The sequence below is a fragment of the Mustelus asterias genome, chromosome 11 (genome assembly GCF_964213995.1).
Source record: "Mustelus asterias chromosome 11, sMusAst1.hap1.1, whole genome shotgun sequence".
NCBI lineage: Eukaryota > Metazoa > Chordata > Chondrichthyes > Carcharhiniformes > Triakidae > Mustelus > Mustelus asterias.
The window spans coordinates 34,207,178-34,228,251 of record NC_135811.1 but is presented as its reverse complement, the minus strand read 5'-3'; the positions used below and the strand labels follow the sequence as shown (position 1 = coordinate 34,228,251).

Below are 21,074 nucleotides of genomic sequence, written 5' to 3'. Positions count from 1 at the left end.
ACGAATCGCAAGAGAGACCGTGTCGCTTACCCTCGCGTGGAGGACCTGGAGTTTGTCGTCGTCCGTAGTAACTGCTGCAGAGGCCGCCAGGTAGTCCTCGAAACACTTCAGCCAGTGGTCGAAGGTGTTAGAGGCACCGACCGCACGTGGGTCCAGCGTCAGACGCTCTGGTTTCAGCATTTGCTCCATACTCTCTTTACTGTCGAGAGTTTTGTGTTTGTCAATAAAATTGATGCGCGACAATCAAGCACGAGGTACAAGGCTTCAGCGATTGAAGGCTTTTATTCACAAACAATGGAACTATCTAACACGAGTACACCAATCCAGACTGGAGGGGTCCCGCCTGAGCAGAGGGTCTTATACCTCTCCCCAGGAGGCGGGGCCCGACCGGGATGTGCCATAACAGCATCCACCACAGGTATATTAATCCCACAGTGTAAACACCCTAACCCAACAACATTATAACAACCCCCACAGTGGCAACACCCTAACCCAACAGTAACATTGGAATAACCCCACAGTGGTAACCAACGATGGTTCACCACACAAACTCTCTATACTCACAGTTCAGGATGTCATTCCTTTTCCTACCTATGTCGTTGGTATCAATATGTACAACACCTCTGACTGCTCACCCTCCCCATTAATGTCCTGCAATCGCTCAGTGACGTCCCTGACCCTGGCACCAGGGAGGCAACACACTATCCTGGAGTCTCGATTGTGGCCGCAGAAACGCCTGTCTGTGCCTCTAACTAGCGAGTTCCCTATTACTACTGCTCGCTTGCTCTTTGCCCGACCCTGCCCTACAGCAGAACCAGGTGTGGTGCCACAGGCAGGATTATATGATCCTATGATTTTTTTTTATGGTGTAAGTTAAATTAAGTTGCATTGTTTACTTTGTGGGTAGATATGAAGGCTAAGGCAGCATGTTGGTTACTGACTTGGGGAAGGTGACTCTCTGGGGAAGAGGTAACGTGCCCCCGGTGCAGTGGGCTCCCGGGTTGCGGCAGCACAAACACAATGTGATGTGATTCACATTCAGAGCAAGCAGAGAGTGATGATTTGCATTTCTTTCAGCCCCTTGGCCAGCCGCTCCTGTGACAGATGTGTTTGTGCAGCCGGTGACTGGGAGACCAATTAAAGCTTTCACACTCTGCACTTTCCAACAAGCATTTCCCCGACCGGCATTGTGCAGAGATTAAATGGCCCACATGACCGTATTATTCTGCACAATACTCTCTCGTTTAGCCCGGACTATTCAGCCAGTCAATAGCCCGACACGTGGGCTGGGATGGAGGGAAATCTGGCCACTTTAAAACTAACAAGAGGGAGAAAAAAAGGGGGGAGAAAGTTGTTTTCTAGCAATACCTTTAAACAGTCGATTTGCAAATAAATGTTAATTTAGTTTGCAGACGATCGCTGCCAAAATAGAGGACGGGAGAGAGTGTGGAGTGGCTGCGAACTGTAGCAGGAGATGGTGCGGATTTTTAACTCGTTACAGGACCAGGTACTAACAGGACAAACCGAAGGGAATTGGGTGTGATAATTCTCCCCCATTGACACTGCTGCTGCCATGGCTGCTGTACAACTCCAGACAAGCCAGAACGTCCCATCGTTCTCGGACAGGCAAACTTTCCCCGAGGAGTTTGGGTCCGACAGTGAGGATGAAGTTTTACTCTGCGATACGGAGCTGGAACTGAACCCCTTTGATGGGCTGCCCTATTCCTCCCGCTATTACAAACTGCTGCGGGAAAGGAAACAGCTACCGGTGTGGCAAGCTAAGAGCGCCTTCATGGCGAGTTTAGCGAAACATCACTTTATCATCCTATCTGGAAACGCCAGGATCGGCAAGAGCAGCCAGGTAAGAACAACCAACTTTAATATAAAGTTAAACATAACGGCAGGAATAAACCTCTACTTAATCCTCTTTTCTGCGTGGTTGTAATGACCGCAAACTGAGCTTTGAAAAAGGCGCCAATGTTTTCAAAAGGTTTGGGGCATGGGGAAACCTTCAGATAAACCATTCCGTTTCTAACTAAGGTTGTCCAAACACATTATTTTTGCTGACCTGACCTTAATGATAAGGCTGGCGTTGAAAGAGCAACTCTGGCAGAAGGAAACACAATACATGTTTTGTGGTTTGTTTGCACTGTGCCAACATCCAGATAATTTGAGCAAGTGTTTACGACGTGTTAATCAGTAATGATAACATGTTATATTTTTCTGGGAATCCTTTCAGTGTTTAACTAAACGTGGCGATATTTTCCATTTATTGAAACATGAAGCACATTTGGAGATGATTTTCACTTGGATCTCATACATGGTGTACTGCTTATGTTACCTGGAAGACTTTTTAAATGTGTGTTTTTAAAATTCCAATTAATAGGAATGTGTAGTTTAGAAATGTGTAGCCTGATTTTGTTAGCAGTAACACAGCAGCCATCAAAAAGTAATAATGTTTCTGTTGTAATGTCTCTGAAGTAACCAATGAGTCTCTTGTATGATGTCCAAGTTTGTTAAGCCAGTTATTTTTAAGAGAAATGGCACAATTTAGTTGAGAAGTAGATTTGCCAGTGTCATTGCTGATGAGAAAAACAAGCAAGCTGGGGATGGGTGACCTCTTTGCAATGAGGTAGCATTGTTCATCAGACTATGAACTTGTCACAACTACTGATGACCTGGTTGGAGGATTGGACAGTGTTGTAATCTCCTTTATTACAAAGGGGTTGATGCAAAATGGTAATACTATTGTAAAGTGGTAACACATAATGTGTATGAATATGAAGAAATATAGTCATTAAAGATGTAGACAGAAACTTGTTGATAAGGATATGTCAAATAACGATTTTGTTTGGTCAGATTTTTTTCTTATTCATTTGTGGGATTTCAACCCCAGTTATAAAGTGGTTCATTTCATATGAGAAAACGCCCGTTAATTTATGTGGAAAGAGACGTGAAGTGTGTGATGTCCGTGTACCATATTGATTGTGTGAATTGCATGATAAGTTGCATCAGATTGGTTGTTAGGAACTGGTTGCACTACCAAAGATGTGCGGGTTAGGTTGATTGGTCGTGCTAAATTAACCCTAATGTCAGGGAGATTAGCAGGGTAAATATGAAGAGTTACAGGGATAGGGCCTGGGTGGGATTGTGGTCGGTGCAGACGTGATGGGCTGAATGGCCTCCATCTGCACTGTAGGGATTCTATGATTCTACCTGAAATGCTGGTAGAAACAGATTTGGTAATAACTTGAGAAAGGAAATTGGGTATATACTTAAAAAGGAGAAATTTGCAGTGCTACGGTGAAACAGCTGGGAACCGGGATGAATTGCATAGTTCTCTCAAAGAGCAAAGACACAATGGGCTGAATGGCCACTTTCTATGCTGAACCATTCTAATTTGTCCATACACGTCATTTACATGCAAGTGCATATGATGCAGCTTGTAGTAGTGTTTCACTACCCAATTGGATATGTACTCCTATGTTGTATCGTTCTGTATTTCTTGCTTTTATGTATTTACAATGCTAATTTGCTCTCCATCGAGCAAAGTGATCCCAGCACGGTGTATCTGAATAGTGCCAGACCACCACCTCCATTTGAAGCAGGTACCAACAAAAATATGGGTAACAATACTGATGACTCACGAAGGACCAGCTTTTCCAAGTTCAGCATGCTCCAGTTGAGTTGTATAGGAGTATAGATCTTGGCCTGCTTTCAGATAGAAGCTAGTATAAGAGCATTACAGTTGCTTGCACACATTGAAAGGTGGCTACGATGAGGAATTTGAATGCCTTCATTCCCTGTGAATGGGAAGGTATACACTGCACGCTATCATTGACCATCTCCATTGGCGATCTCAGCTACACAAGTTATAAACAAAGTTGGGGCATCTCTTGTGAATGCTTTTTAAAGGTTTAGGATAACTCGCAAAAATCACATTAAATATATACACCGTAAGCACTGAAAAACAGATTTGAAACAGATCTTTATTGAATGTGCACTGTTTGTCATTCTTTGCGCATTTTAGAATGTTATTAGTTGTCCAAATGCAAAAAGACAGTAGCTGACTTCTGTGATGTCTCTTGTAGAAGGTCCCGGATGCATGAAAGTTGACAGCAGATTGACCTCTCTGAGTAGATGGTTGACTACCCCTACAGATCTTAGTGGGCCAGCTGGCAAACGTACCTCAGTCACAGTCACCTCATGTAATACTCCAATGTTATGTCCAGGTCATTGACCTGTTGCGTGCTTGTTTGCATCCAATTCCCAGTTTGCTTTTCACAAGTATTTCTTTTTGCACGAATGCTGGGGTCAGTGGTAAACCAGAAAAAAAAAAACAGGCTGTTGCCACTTTGCACCGAGAATATGTCACACTTTATTTCCATTTCACTTTTTCTAAAATGAGCAAAGATAAAAATGTTGGGCGCTTTAAAAGTTGATTAGTTTTTGTATTTCAACTCTTTTTTTAAATAATTCACATTGATATGAATTTGTAACAAAATATAGTAGATAAAAACTGCTTATATCCATGTCCCAAAGTTATAAATGCTTTTGAGAATTTATTTCTGAAAATATAAAGCTACATTCATTTGATCCTGACCCTGTATTCTTTCTAGCATTCTAGGTAAGTTTGCTTATAGATTGCATGCTAACAGGGACAACTGGTTTCAAAGCCAATTATTTTCTACTAACTGACAGCAGCGATTATATTTAAAGCATTTTTTTTATTGGCAACTCATATCTTGCTGCATAGAATTGGATAAGTTAAATATTTTTCTGCAAAAATATATGGGCCTGAATTTGACGTTCTGCAGTCAGTTGTGTGTCCAAATCTCATGGTGCACACCCTGCAATATTGAACCCAAAGAGTAAACGCTGGAAAATCTCAGCAGGTCTGGCAGCTTCTGTAAGGAGAGAAAAGAGCTGACGTTTCGAGTCCAGATGACCCTTTGTCAGAGCTTTCCAGCATCCATAGTAATTTGCTTTTAGCCTGCAATACTGAGGTCAGTGGGTGCACATAGGAGTTGGAACTACATCCGCTGACAATTAAAAGGTGAATTAAATCCATTAAAAAGCCTATTGACTGCAATTTTCCATTGCCCTGGCGATTTTGCACATGTCACAGGCAAAATGGGCAGGCGGACAATGCGTTTTTTTTCCATGATGTATTCCATGGTGGGATAAATTGAGTAAGAAGTCTCACAACACCAGGTTAAAGTCCAACCAGTTTATTTGGTAGCAAAAGCCACTAGCTTTCGGAGTGCTGCCCCTTCATCAGGTAAGTGGATAAATTGAGTCCAGAGCATTGCCATTGGGAGTAGTGAGGAGTTCGGGAGATAATTTGTTGCTGGTGGTCACTTAGTGAAACTTGACAGTTTTATCTCAGTTTTCAACTTCAGTCTTTGCATCGCTAGCCTTTGTTTCAGGACTTGGTGTCTCCAAGGCTTCTGGAAGGTTTATACCATGTGGGCCCTTCAGTCACCAGACTGCTTGCTGTCTCCCTGGTGATGGAGATTGCTAACTCCACTGATGGGAGTTCCTTTGAGGAGGAAGACAGGGGCAGAAGGCATGGAGGTCAGGTACCTGCAGGCAGCGTCCAAGGGAGTGATCTGTGGCAGGGGAGATGCAGAAACAGAGGGCGCAGGGCCAGCATGGAGTGCAAGGTGGGAGTGGCTGCAGAAGACGCCACTATCCTGCAATCAGATTACAGGTAGCGATCCAACTATGACAGCTTGTCAGAGGTGCTGAAGGAGGTTCTGCCTCTCCAGGGAGACTGTGACCTCCATATGTCAGATGCTAGGGCCAGAGATCACTTCAAACTGTGAGGGTGGCAACCCCATGCCAAGCGCTGCAAAGGTCACAGCACACCAGAACCTCTATGCCTCCGGTTCTTTCCAGGGGTCAGTGGGGGATCTATGCGAAGTGTCCCAATCTGCTGTCCACAGTTGCATCAGGCTGGTCACTGATGCTCTGTTCAGACAGGTCATAACATTTTTATCCATCATGGATGGACAAGGCCAACCAAGCTGAGTGAGCCAGAGGCTTCACTGCGATTGCAGGGTTCCCACACATCCTGCTTGCCATTGACTGCACTCATATGGCCACCAGTGGGTGAGCCACGTGCTTTCATGAACAGGACTTCCACGCCATGAAGGTACAAATAGTTTGTGACCACAAGATGCAGATTCTGAAAGTCGGTGCAAGGTATCTCATGGTGCACACAGCCTGCGACGCTCCCAGCTGCCAAGGCTGTTTGTTGCTCCAGCTCAGCTGGATGGATGGCTGCTGGGTGACATTGAAAAAGTGTTTTTATGATGCCTCTCTGGCACCTGAGGACAGACTGGCAGAGGTAAGGTATAATAGGAGTCACTCCTCCACAAAAGCCATGGTAGAAAAGACCATTGGTCTGCTGAAGATGAGGTTCAGATACCTGGACAGCTCCGGGAAAGCATTGCAAAATCCTCCAGAGCTGCACTCTCCACAATCGGCTCTGACAACGGAGTCCCATTAAAGGATGAGGATATTGAGGCAGCTCCATAGGCTGCAGTTGATGACTCCAGTGGTGGATTGGAAGAGAAGCCCAGAAATAACATGGTTAAGACATGGTGGCAGACTTCTGGAACATTCAGGGAGACAGGGATAATAGCAAGGCCTTGATTCAACACACCTTCAGCTAGGCTGCCAAGGCACTGTTTCCACCTCATTCCAGGGGCACTGTCTTCTTATCTGATGTTTGCAATGAGCTGTTCCATTGAACCCAAAGTCCACGCATGATCTGTGCAATAAAGTTTACAGCCCCTCACAATCAGCTTGAGAGACTGGCATGCCCTGCACCTGTGAAACAATTAACATAAAGGCAACATTTATATACTCTTGGTATTCACAGACAACAAACAACATTATAAAGTGTGAACAGTCACACCAGGAAGAAACTTAACAAATAAAGACAAAACAGAAGAGCACCTATGAAAAGTCCCTCTTGTGCTCACAGTCATTTGCGAGTGCTGTGTCTTGGTGTGTCCCCACTCCCCCTCGCTGGCAGTGGCATTGGAGCCTTGTGCTACAGACCATATCATAGCACCGACTGGGGCTGCCATCTCTGCCCAGGCCTCCTTGGTCAGATGTGGTGCCCTCCTACCATCCCGTGGCATCAAAATGTCCCACCCAGCCATGACCTTCATCTGTACTCCAAGACATTCATCTGAAAAACAGGGGAGGCGGGGGGGGGAATGCAAGATGCCCATTGGACCTATCCACCCACCTGTCATGCCTACCGGGTGCTGAGGCCACAAAGAGTAAGGTCAGCAGTTATCTTCCAGCGAGATCCCAGACACTCCTCTCCAACTCCAGTCATCTTTCAGGGAGCTGCCGACTTAATAAAGACACTCCGGGTCACCATTGGACCTGGAGCCGACCACCCCGATGTCCCGACCGCTCAAGGGACGGGTTTCACAATGGGTGGGTCTTCATTGGCCAGCCGGAGTGAAATTGCCTTGCTGTGGTAATGTCCACCCAGGAGCAATTTCCACACCTGCTGTGGGCCTGCACACCCAGGCTGCCCAACAGGCTTAAAATCCAGGCCATTGTGTTCATTCCAAACCTGAAAACATTTCAACCCTTTAGCACCATTTTTTTAGAGCATTTTATTAAATCTCCAGAATTTGAGCCAGTTACTGGTTTTATGGTTTTAAAAATTATTTCATGGGATATGTGCAATGCCAGCTGGACTCACATTTTTAGTGTCCATTCCTAATTGTGGTGAGCTGCTTTTGTCTGTGTGGTGTAGGTACACTCACAGTGCTGTTAGGGAGTGAATTTCAGGATTTTGACCGAGCAACAGAGGAATGGTTGTATATTTTCAAGTCAGGGTGTTGTGGAGGAGAATTTGCAGGGAGTGGTATTCCCGTGCATCTGCAGCCCTTTTCCCTCTTGGTGGTAAAGGTCACTGTTTTGGAAGGTGCTGTCTAAAGAGTTTTGGTGAGTTCCTGCAGTACATTTGTAGATGGTACACACTGCCGTCACTGTGCGTCAGAAGTGAAGAGACTGGATGTTGAAGGTGGTGACTAGGGTGCCAATCAAACAGATGGCTTTGTCCTGGATGGTGTCAAACTCCTTGGGTGTTGTTGGAGCTGCACCCATCCAGATAAGTGGAGAGTATTCCATCACACTCCTGCCTGGTGCCTTGCAGATGGTGGACAAGTTATGGGAAGTCAAGAGATGAGTTACTGTCTGCAGAATCCCCAGCCTCTGACCTGCTCTTGTAGCCACAGTATTCACATCGCTAGTCCAGTTCAACTTCTGGTCAGTGGCAACCTCAGGATATTGTTAGTGAAGGATTCAGTGATACTAATATATCAATGTCAAGGGGAGATGTTGGATTTTCTCTTGTTGAAGATGGTCATTGCCTGGCACCTGTGTGGAGCAAATGTTATTTGCCATTTATCAGCCCAAGCCTGAATGTTGACCTTCAACAACCACCACCACCTTCTTTTGTGCAAGTGCAGAGTTTTCACTCTGATTCCCATTGACTCCAGTTTTGCCTGGGCTTCTTGATGCCACACGCTGTCAAATGTCAAGGGCAATTACTCCCACCTCACCTCTTGAGTTCAGCCCTTTTGTCCATGTTTAGACTAAGGCTGCAATGCAGTCAGGAGCTGAGTAGGCCTGGTGGTACCCAAGCTGAGCATTAGTGAGCAAGTTATTGCTGACTAAGTGCCAATTAAATCAGGAAACGGAAGGGAGGGGAGAACCCAGGAAGAATACAGTCACCAGAGAAATAGTATTAAGCAAATTGTTGAGTTTGTGGGGTAACAAATCCCTGGGGTCCAAATGGACTTCATCCTCTGGTTTTGAAAGAACTGACTAGGGAGATAGTTAATCACATTTGTTTTAATTTTCCAAAATTCCCTAGATTCAGGGAAGGCTCCATTAGATTGGAAAATAGTACATTTAACTTGTTATTCAAAAAGGGAGGGAGACAGGAAACTATAGGCCAGGAGGCCTAATATTTGTCATAGGGAAAATATTAAAAGCTATCATTAAAGGTATTATAGCAGGACACTTAGAAAAATTCAAGGCAATTAGGCAGAGTCAACATGGTTTTGTGAAAGGAAAATCATGTTTAACAAATTTATTGGAGTTATTTAAAGGAGTCACATGTGCTGTGGTTAAAGGGTAACTGTTGGATGTACTGTACTTAGATTCCCAGAAGGCATTTGGTAAGGTGCTACATCAAAGGTTATTGCAGAAAATATAAGGTCATTTTGCATGGGGTAATTATTGGCATGGATAGAACATTGGTTAAATAACAGGAAAAAGAAAGTTGGCACAAATGGATTTTTTTCTGGTTGGCAGGATGTAATATGTGGTGTGCGACGGGGATGCGTGCTGGGGCTTTGACCTTTTACAATTTTTATAATTGACTTGGATGAATAATAAAAGAACCAAAGGTATGGTTGCTAAATTAGCTGACAACACAAAAGTAGATAGGAATGTAAATTGTGAAAAGGATGTAAGGAGGCTACAAAGGGTTATGGATAGTTCAAGTTAGTGGGCAAAGATCTGGCAAATGGAGTAGAATGTGGAAAAATGTGAAATTCTCCATTTTTATAAGAAGAATAAAAATAAGCTTATTATCTAAATGGTGAGAGATTGCAGAGCTCTGAGATTCAGTGAGATCTGGGTGTCCTAATGCATGAATCACAAAAGGCTAGTATGCAGGTACAACAAGAAATTAGGATAGTTAATAGAATGTTATTGTTTACTGTAAGGGCAATTGATTATAAAAGTAGGGAAATTATGCTTCAGTTGTACAGGGCACGGGTGAGACTAATTTGAAGCACTGTGTACAGTATTGGTCTCCTTATTTAAGTAAATATGTAAATACATTGGAAGCAGTTCAGAGGTTTAGTAGGCTAATACCAGGAATAGATGGGTCATCTTATGGGGAAAGGTTGGACGGGTTAGGGTTGTAGCCAGTGGAGTTTAGAAGAGTAAGAAGGGATTTGATTGAAACCTTTTAGGGTCCAGAGAGGTCTTGACAGGGTGAATGTGGAGAGAACGTTTCCTGTTGTGGGACAATCTAGAACTAGGGGTCACTTTAAAAATAAGGGGTCGCTCATTAAAGACAAAGATGAGGGGAAATCTTTTCTCTGAAGATTTGTAGGTCTTTGGAACTCTGTTCCTGAAGAGGCAGTGGAAGCAGAGTCTGACGGCGGGATTTTCCCGCCGTGCTCGCCCCAAGGCCAGAAATTCCCATCCGAGGTCAACAGACCTTTGCATGGTTCATGTCCTGCCCGCTACGACTCCCATGGCAGGCGAGATGGGAAAACTCTTCCCTGTACACTTTTAAGGCAGAACTAAATAGATTCTTGATTCTCAAGGTACTGAAATGTTATCGAGGGTCGGCAGGAATGTGGGTTTAAAGTTACAATCAGATCAACCATGATCTTATTGAATGACGGAGCAGGTTTGAAGGGCTGAGTGGCCTACTCCTGTTCCTAATTTGTATGTTCAAATGTTGAGTTTGACTGGTGGGGTGGTAATTGGCCAGGTTGGATTTGTCCTGCTTTTTGTGGGCAGGTCATTCCTCGGCAGTTTTGCACATTGCAGGTTAGATGTGAGTGTTGAGGATTTACTGGAAAAGTTCGCTAATGTCGTAGCTGGAGCTATGTACTATTGCGGAATGTTGTCAGGGCTCATAGCCTTTTCATTATTCAGTGCCTTCAGTTGTTTCTTGATATCCTGTGGTGAATTGAATTGGCTGAAGTCTGACATCTGTGATGCTGGGAACTGTAGGAGGAGGCCAAGATGGATAATACACTCGGCACTTCTGGCCAAAGATTGGTGCAAATGCTTCAGCCTTATCTTTTGCACTGATGTGCTGGGCTCCCCAAGGAGGTATTTGTGAAGCTTCCTCCTCCAGTTAGTTGTTTAATTGCACAGGGGTGGGGGTGAAGGGGGGGGGAGGTGCCAGAAAAAGAAGGATGATGAGCAAAGTGGAGTAACTCAAACTCATAATTTAAAAGGTAAATGAGGTCAACATCTCATTAGGTAAAGCAGAATAGCAGCATTGCAAAAATAACAGTAAAGAACCTAAGGCAACGTTAATGCCAAAAGTCATATAATGTGTGGTGAGGTAGTTTTAAGCTGAGGAGAACTATAAGAGACTCGTTTAGGCTTAACTTTGGCAGGAATAGGTAGGAAAAGATCAGCATGTAATCTGAGGAACAGTGGGGTTGTTCATAGTACATCTAGACCATTGGTTTCCAATCTTTAATGTGTCATGGCACACCTCTATACTATTAAAAAAAATTGAGGCAAAACTCGTATTTTCTCTGTTGTTATGTATGTAATGTACGTACATATAACAATGGAGAAATTAGGGCATAGTCATTTTAAGTGAATGGGTCATGTGGCCTTGGGTGTGGGGCGAGCAGTTGGGATCCGCCCAGATTGGGCAGTCTACGATTGGAAAACATAGAAATTAGAAACAGGAACAGGCCATTCGGCCCTTCAAGCCTGCTGCCATTCATTATGATCATGGCTGATCATATTCAATATCCTGATTCCACCCCCCGCTCCCCCATCCCTTGATCTCAGCCCCAAGAACTATATCTAATTTCATAGAAGGAATGTGGAGGAACTGGACCTAACGAAGAGCTGTGTTCCCTGATGCCTGATTGCGGAGTAGTTATTAAGAAGAAGCCTCAGTACAGCAGGATTTAACTTCTGTCGTCTTCCCTTTACTTTTTTAACTTCTCCCTGTCCTCTCTTCTGTTTTTTTTGAACATCTCCCTGTCTTTCTCGCTTCTCCCGAGGTTTTTGCACCCTTTTTGAGTTTTCACTTTTTGCGCAGGTGCACGGGACCTTCATCTTCAGTGAGAAGTCCCGTAGGTCATTCGCATGAGCCTGACCAACATGAACAATCTAAACCACGCGTGTGCCACTCTTTCCCAGTCGGCGCACGCACGGGCGGCCCAAGATACATCGGGTCTTGGAAGTGCCAACCACAGAGCTGAAGATGAAGATTAGCTTTATTTAATTAATTGAATTTTGTATCTTTTTGCAGCACACTTGGGGGTTCTTCACAGCACAGGCTCACTGGTTTTGATCTGGACCCCAGCTAAGATCACCTAACATTATAGATCAGAGAGATCTGGTACCCAGATCGATTGTGTGATTTGCTACTGCACTGTGCATTAAGCCACTGACCTATTAGAAGGGCTATCCGAGCTGTTAGAATTACCATCTTGATTTATGGCCATCAATTTGTTTCCATATGTACTAACCACGTCTGTACACACTTAAACTTTATCTACCTAAGTACATAGTGACGTTTCCATGCCTCTATTGCAGATGTAGGTCAAAAGTTTATTAATGAATGACTTGTTTCTTCTGAAACAATTGAACTTTGGGATTTGTAAGTGCCTGGCTGTCTGACCAACCGTGCTATAGTAAAGTGTCACATTAGAAGGCAGTAGTGCCCTGATTGCTTCCTTTGTTTTCTTTTTTAGATTCCACAGTGGTGTGCGGAACATTGTCTTTCTTCCAAGTATCAGCATGGGGTTGTAGTGTGCACACAGACGCAGAAGCAGACGGCTGTCGGCCTTGCCCTCCGCGTGGCAGATGAAATGGATGTCAACATAGGGCATGAAGTGGGCTACATAATTCCATTTGAAAACTGCTGCATCAATGAAACCATCCTGAGGTCTGTGTGCTTGCATCTACTTTTGGTGACCCTTGCAGAACCGTGACTCAGATGCAAATGGGAAGCTGCTGCAGCTGCAAGTCCCTCTGCGAGCAAATGATGCCATATGCTGGTCCTTATCATTTGCATTACTCTTGACAAGGATCCACAATAGAATGCAAGCAGGACAAAATGAAAGGATTAGAATGGGAGGAAGATAAAAGGAAATCGGACTGAAACAAAAATTGAACAAAGAAATAGAGATAATCTAACACAAAAATAGTAAATTAAGTGTTTCATAAATATTTAAACTGATTAAAAGTAATTACACCTTTTACGCAAATTGTAATTGCCTGAGGCAGAAAGAGAAGTACTTTTAAACAGGGAGAAAGCTTTCACTTTCATACGGTCAGATGTAGTCATGCTGCACATATGCAGATAATTGATCATGTTTATAACCTTAGAAAGCAAATGAATAGTTGGGAGTAAGTCACCATTTACATGTAACAATGCGAACACTATCCCCTGTTTTGTGCTTTGACAGTTTAACCTGTAACTGCTGTCCTTTGTCCGGTTTATATATAGGTCTATGGTATCTAAATGGAATAGTAAAGCACAGAAATTCAGAAAATTTACTACCATTATCTTTCTTCCCCCACCCGATACAATTTCACACTTGAGCACACTGTGTTATTCCCTGGTATTATGTCTCACAACACCAGGTTAAAGTCCAACAGGTTTATTTGGTAGCAAATACCATAAGCTTTCTCCACATCATTATTCCCTGGTAGCAGGAAAGGCTACTTGGTCAGGTTTCTGCTTTTAACCTGATAATTGGGGTGAACTAGATGAGACTTTTGAGCAGCGATACATCGATCCCATCTGCACTGTGTCCCCGGGGAAGAGCCTAGTCGCCAATCAAAAGGGCTCAGATATATTTTGGGCTAATTGCGACATAAAGTTATCTGCATTCAGCACTCCCGTGGCACATTTCCATTTCTTATACTGGAAATCTTTAAAACCTACAAGTAAAAACGTCCATTTGTTGTCCATTACTTGTTAGGAACTGGATTTAGCATATCCGATTTTGTTTCCTGTGTGTCAGCAAGGAGAAATAGACTTTCAACCGATTAGTTTGGGCTGGAGCCTAACTCAAGTCCCAAAGGTGAAAAGAAACTGCTTGACAGAACATCCCCTGAATCATAGTTAAACATCATTTAAAATTTTACTGAATAGCATTTACTGTTTTAAAGGTGATGAAAGGCTCTGTTGTGGGGGGAAAGTTTTTTAAAAGTTCAAATTTATTAATTAGTGTCTCAAATAGGCTTACATTAACACGACAATGAAGTTACTGTGAAAATCCCCTAGTCGCCAATAACTTATGTAGAAGTCTGAGTGGCTTTTAGTCCGTTATTTTTTGCTTTGAATGCAAACTCAGACACTACTAAACAACAATATCTTATGATTCCAGGTACAGCACGGATGATATGCTACTGCAGGAAATGATGTCAGACCCTCTACTCGAACACTATCGAGTTATCATTATAGATGAAACTCACAAAAGAACTGTTTCTACGGATGTGCTATTAGGTCTTCTGAAAGACATTGTGAGACAAAGGCCAGAACTAAAAGTCGTAATAATAATTTCCCCTCATATGTCCAGTAAGCTGCATAGCCATTATGGCAATGTTCCTCTAATACAAGTGGAAAATGAAGAGCCCATTAGGTATCCCGTCGAGGTTGTTTACAGTTGCATACCTCAAGAAAGCTATTTCTTACCTGCACTTCGGTTGCTGTTCGAGATACACCATACGAGGGAGGAGGGAGATGTCGCAATTTTTCTATCTTGTGAAAAGGTAAGCTCGTTGCTCGCATTTATTTTCCCATATATTTATCCTAATAAGACAAAGTAATAAAGTTAGTGAATGGTCAACTAACATGGCAGCTAACAACCAAAGAACTCATGAGACACATCATTCATTGGCTGTGAATAACTGAGACAAATTACATGTTCCAGTGCTTGCCTCTCTGTTTAGTACAATAATGATGTGTAATATTTTCAATCAAAACAATACCTTCCTTTACAAGGTTCGCTTATAATAACTTATTCTGCCCTGAAACGTTCAGATGGAATTGTAATGAAACTGTGGCCTTTTCTTGTAGTTAATGCGTTTATTTTACGTAATATACATAAATTTAAAATAAATTATATGCCTTATGTTTTAAAGGTAGGTGACTGAAAGGCATTCTGGATTTTCATAGAATCATAGAATCCCTACAGTGCAGAAGGAGGCCATTCAGCCCATCGAGTCTGCACCGACAACAATCCCACCCAGGCCCTATCCCCGTAACCCCACATATTTAGTTTACTAATCCCCCTGACATCCCCCTAGCACTAAGGAGCAATTTAGCATAGCCAATCAACCTAATCCGCACATTATTGGACTGTGGGAGGAAACTGGAGCACCCGAAGGAAACCCACACAGACACGAGGAGAAAATGCAAATTCCACACAGACAGTCGCCCAAACCGAGAATCGAACCCAGGTCTCTGGCATTGTGAGGCAGCAGTGCTAACCACTGTGCTGCCCTAGTAGCTTTTAGTAGCTTCCTTCTGAAATATTCAATTATTTGATACATTTGTAGGCCAGATTCTTTGATTGTCAATGATTTGTTCCAGCTTTGAAATGACACCCATTGTCTTGGGGTCGACAACGTGCGATTTTGATACAATATCCATGTATCATGGATATTGTATGTGTCTCCTGTGTGGCAGCACAGTGCAGTAGTTTGGTGCCTCGAGGAACCTCCTATCATGCTGCAGCATTCATGATCCATTTTAGGGCAGTGAAAGGAGAGTTGGAGAGTTATATAACATCAAATATCAGTAAATGCAGCAGCCGTTTTGTTCACAACAGCATTCCATACATGGCAATAAAGTCAAGTTCCTGTCCCAGTTCCTTTGCTTCTGCAGTCTCCCAAGGATTTATCATTGGCTCCTATCTCTCTCATATCTATGTGATACCCCATGGCACCTTCATGCTATGAAATGCAGTCAGGTTCCACATGTATTGACCTCTTCACCACCTCTGTGTTATCAGTTCATTTGTCTGATATCCACCATTCCCCAGCCACTGTCTCAGTTAAACAAAATGTTTTCAACTCAATGTCCATGTCCTACTTGATCCTAGGCTGACCGTATTACCTATATCATTACTCCAGCCTCAGTCCATCTGCTCCTGAAATGCTAAGCTATGCTTTTGCCATGTCCAGGCTTGACTATTTCAATAGTGTTCTGGCCAGCCTGTGTCCTTGGTTCCTCCATAAGCTTAATCATGTCTCAATCACTGCTGCCTATATTTTAAGCCACATAAGGTCAATGCAAATCTACACTGACTCCTACAATGTCTCAATTTTAAAACACTCACCCACATGTTTGAAGTCCTTTATGACCTTGCCCCTCTATTTCTGTAACTTCTTCCAGCTCGACAATCCTTCAAGAGCATTGGATTCTTCCAACCCTGGCCTCTTGTACATCCCCTATAACTTTATCCAATTGTTGGGCTGTGCCTTCAGTCATCTAAGCCAAGAATCTAGAGTTCCACCTCTAAACTTCTTAACTTCCTTTGCTTCCTGAAGACGCTCTTAATACTTAACGCTGTAGCCAAACTTTTAGACACCCCTCCTAACGTCTATTTCTCTGTCATACCATGAATTATTTCATTTCACTCTAAAATTACTTTGAACATTTTTCTACATTAAATATGCAAATTGTGTTTCAGTCAATGACATTGTTTCGTGCTTGTGGAACTGATATTGCCAGATGATCAAGAAATTACTCTACTTCTCTGAAAATATACAAATAATTGTTAAACTGCTTCAATTTATTTGTTAAATATCCTAATGCTGACATTGCATACTATAACTCTTTAAGTGGGAATCAATTTGTAACTTATTTTGCCATCCCACTGAAATTAAAGCTAAAGGAAGAATAACAATTTAAACTAAAACAGAAAGTGACTGTAGGACAGCACGCTGGCACAGTGGTTAGCTGCCTTACAAGGCCAGGAACCCGGGTCAGATTCCCGGGTTGGGTCACTGTCTGGACGGAGTCTGCACATTCCCCCCATATCTACATGGGTTTCCTCTGCGTGCTTTGGTTTTCTCCCACAGACCAAAAGATGTGCTGGTTAGGTGCAGTGGCCATGTTAACTTCTACCTCTGTGTACCCGAACAGGCGCCGGAGTGTGGTGACTAGGGGATTTTCACAGTAACTTCATTGCAGTGTTAATGTAAGCCTACTTGTGACACTAATAAATAAACTAAAACTTAAAATTGTTTCAGCATATTATATCACACTACAATTAGTTTTATATAGAATAAAGTCATTAATTTGGGTGGTACTTTAAGTGATGTCCCAAATGTGTAGTAGTCATTGAATTATGTTGGAAACAGTCACTTTTTTAGACAGATGCAAAACACTGCAAGGTCCCACAAACAGCAAATAAATGACCGATGTTGTTGCTATTGTTAAAGGGATGAATTTTGACGAGAACACCTGAAACTCAAATCTCAAAGTATCAATCTGTGAAAGGGGTGGCACAGTGGTTAGCACTACTGCCTCAGTGCGCCAGGGACCCAGGTTCGATTCCTGTCTTGGGTCACTGTCTGTGCGGAGTCTGCACAAATTCCCCACGTCTGCGTGGGTTTCCTCCAGGTGCTCTGGTTTCCTCTCACAGGCCGAAAGATGTGCTGGTTAGGTGCATTGGCCATGCTAACTTCTCCCTCAGTGTACACAAACAGGCGCCAGAGTGTGGCGACTAGGGAATTTTCACAGTAAATTCACTGCAGTGTTAATGTGAGCCAACTTGGGACACTAATAAACAAACTTTAAACTTTATTATTTCAGCCAGGAAGTGGCAAATCTACAAAAGAGATTCCCTAGAAATGTGATGGAGGTAGATATAGTTGATTTGTTTAAATGCAAATTAGATAGTTTGCTTAGGGAATATCTTGCTATGCTGTATATGAGTACTTTAAAACATGACTTATGGTAAGTGTAGCACATTTGGGAAGAGCGATCCCCAAAGTATTCTATGATTGGGCATTTTCCTCACTTCGTACAGGTTTGTTGTAGACTTGATAGAGATTGATTACAGTGACCAGGCAACAACTCCACAATTGCTGTATCGGGCAACCAGTAGGATGATAAAAGGGAAACTAGGTAGACCCCATCTTTTTTATCTAGCAATTTCTTATATCCCTATGTATCTCAATTTGATCAAAATATAAGGCTTCAGTATGTATTCCCTGACAGAATCAATACTGTATCACTCTGTGGTACACTAAGCAGAATGAATTCACCTACTTGTGGGAATAGAAGCGTCATTGCTTTGAAAAAAACTGTAATACCACAAACTCTATCTAGTTGTAATGACACTGGTGGATATATTGCACTGGTAATTTGAGAGATATGTATTCCTTGAGTACATTGCATTAAGGGTCACTGTTTAAAAATAATGGGTTCTTCATTTAAGATAGGATGAGGAGAATCGCTTTCTTTCAGAGGGTTGCAAGTCTCTGGAAATCTCTTCCTCGAAAGGCAGTGGAAGCAGAATCTCTGAATACTTTTGAGGCAGAGCTAGATAGATTCTTGATTAACAAGGCATGAAAGGTTGTCAGTAGACGGGAATGTGGGGCTGAAGTTACAATCAGATCAGCCCTGATCTTATTGAATGGTGGAGCAGGCTTGAAGGGTCAAGTGGCCTAATTGGTATATTTGTATGCACGTTGGATATAACTTGTCTATTGCATTTTCAACTCCCTCCAGATGTTATCTGAAGGAGGTACACTCAGATTGTCCTGTCCAAGAGATTTCATCAGTGCATTCTAGTAAAACAAAAACATTCAAACAATCTTATTCCAAGCAACTTCATATTTATAATGAAGAGAGAACGTCTGAGGTTTATTATTTAATTTTATAGCTTCTGTTACAGCTTTTTTTCTTTTACCATATGGTTGGGTGCAGTCCCAAAAGTGCCTCTGGCATTCCTGAACACTTGAAAGTAACCATTCTTCATTTGTGAGCCATTAAGTCTTGTTGGACCTTATGAGATTTAGCATCAGAACTATGTCTGCATATGCATGTACTTTCAGCAAGGGTTACTGCAGGGTAAATAGAACAGTAACTTTTTGTTTGTCTACCAATGTCATTACAACTGGGTGGTTACAAAAAAATGTTCAAACATAAAACCGATGGGCTGAGAACATGTCGTACGTGGCATGGAACAAATCTGAATGCTTTATGGGTTGAACAATTGTTAATAAGGACGCAAAATTAATTTATGTAAATGTTTTTTGCTGCGAGTTATCAGAATTTACATATTTACATACCTGCAGGAAATTGATGAGGCCTACAGTCTAATCAGACGAGAAGGTTCTAAACTGCACCCAATGCTGGGCGGACTAGAGCCAATTCCTTTTTACCCAGAACAGAATAGGTACATTGACAGACCAAGTGCCATATTGGAGAAGAACTCCAAGCGATACAAAAGGAGAGTGATGTTGACCACAAGCATGGGAGAGTCCTTACTTTGTGTGGAGAATGTGAAGTTTGTCATCGATGTGGGCATGGAGAGAAGGAACGTGAGTGCATCACATCTATCACTGACTTTGTTTAGTAGGAGTATATTAAAAGTATGTGCGCCGTATTCCAAAACATGGAATATTACATAGTGGCAGTTGTTTATAAACCTATTCGGGCCAAAAGCTTTTATATTCTCTTGCACCAGAACATAAAAGAGAACCCAAGTGATGAACACAAAGTAGAACCTAAGGAAAAGCATATACAGATAATAGCCCAGATCTTAAAATCAGGATCGTAAACTTTATTTCAACCTGATCAGACAAGAAAATGCACACTTGCTTCCCTCCAATTTCCTTGAACAATCTTCTGAAGGAGGATCCTTCACATCTAACCCAGTGCTGCAGACATAAAAGGGCAGCAGCACAGAGAATCCATGCAGAAGCCACACTTTTATGGTTCCAGCTGCTGTAAGTAGAGAGTTTAAATGTCTGGTCCTGCGGGGTCTGCCCAGATAGTGGCTTCCTGACACAAGAGCTGCAACGTGGATGATAACCCTTTGAAAAAGCTAATGGCTGGGACGTTATCAGTCCTGAAAGCAAAGCTGCTCCCAGACAATAGACAAACGTGACTTCCGAAATCATTGTGGAGAAAGAAGGTGACACGATTCAGTTGACTATTTTGAATTCTCTATATTCCTTTGAGAACTGAGAAATCCTCATTTTGTGGATTTAGCACCTACTCCAGCGGCTCTCAGCTGAGCAAGCAGCTGACTACCATCTCTCAACTCTTTGAAGCTTGTTTGATTTTAAAGTTTTCTGGTCATTGCCTGCCACGCAGTCTAAGCACAGAAATCCCATCATGCTTTTTCCTAGGTCGGGAGAGTCAATTACTAGGGGGCATAGGCTTAAGGGGCAAGGTTTAAAGGAGATGTACGAGGCAAGTTTTTTACACAGGATGGTGGTGTCTCGAACTCACTGCTGGGGAAGGTAGTGGAAGCAGATATGAGAGTGACTTTTAGTTCAGACGGGCACTCGTTTCTTTATCCCTTTCTTTTTCAGAGGGAATCCTGTTAGTACACTCTGCAGTGCTCAGAGTGTCAGAGATTCATTCTGAAAATCCTGCTAAAAAAAATTGGCGGGAGTTATTCCATTTTCACGTGAATTTGGCACTTTGAATTTTTTTGGGAGAATCCCGGCCATATTTTGTGAAAGGGTTATGAATTTTGATCGCAGTTCTTACTAGCTTTGGAGAGGGTACAGAAGAGATTTACCAGGATGTTGCCTGGTATGGAGGGCATTAGCTATGAGGAGAGGTTGAAGAAATTTGATTTGTTCTCACTGGAATGACGGAAGTTGAGGGGGCGACCTGATAGAAGTCTACAAGATTATGATGGGCATGGACAGAGTGGATAGTCAGAAGCTTTTTCCTAGGTCGGGAGAGTCAATTACTAGGGGGCATAGGCTTAAGGGGCAAGGTTTAAAGGAGATGTACGAGGCAAGTTTTTTACACAGGATGGTGGTGTCTGGAACTCACTGCTGGGGAAGGTAGTGGAAGCAGATATGAGAGTGACTTTTAAGGGGCATCTTGACAAATACATGAATAGGATGGGAATAGAGGGATATGGTCCCCAGAAGGGTAGGGGGTTTTAGTTCAGACGGGCAGCATTGTCAGTGCAGGCTTGGAGGGCCAAAGGGCCTGTTCCTGTGCTATAATTTTCTTTGTTCTTTATTCTAACAATGCATCAATCTGTCGGGTTACTTAGTATGATTGTGAAGCTAGGGGATTGTTTCTGTCTCTG

At 42.8% G+C, this 21,074-nt stretch overlaps 1 protein-coding gene across 1 annotated transcript in view; it reads left to right on the top strand.

Moving 5' to 3' along the window:
• Window positions 1–935: 935 nt before the first annotated feature.
• The window catches only part of dhx32b (DEAH (Asp-Glu-Ala-His) box polypeptide 32b), a 41,469-nt gene continuing 21,330 nt past the window's right edge, over window positions 936–21,074 (top strand). The window contains exons 1-4 of the mRNA XM_078223419.1: window positions 936–1,861; window positions 12,519–12,712; window positions 14,163–14,547; window positions 19,090–19,335. Of these exons, the coding sequence (XP_078079545.1) occupies window positions 1,574–1,861; window positions 12,519–12,712; window positions 14,163–14,547; window positions 19,090–19,335 (1,113 nt within the window). The 5' untranslated portion in view covers window positions 936–1,573. The remainder of the gene's footprint in view (window positions 1,862–12,518; window positions 12,713–14,162; window positions 14,548–19,089; window positions 19,336–21,074) is intronic.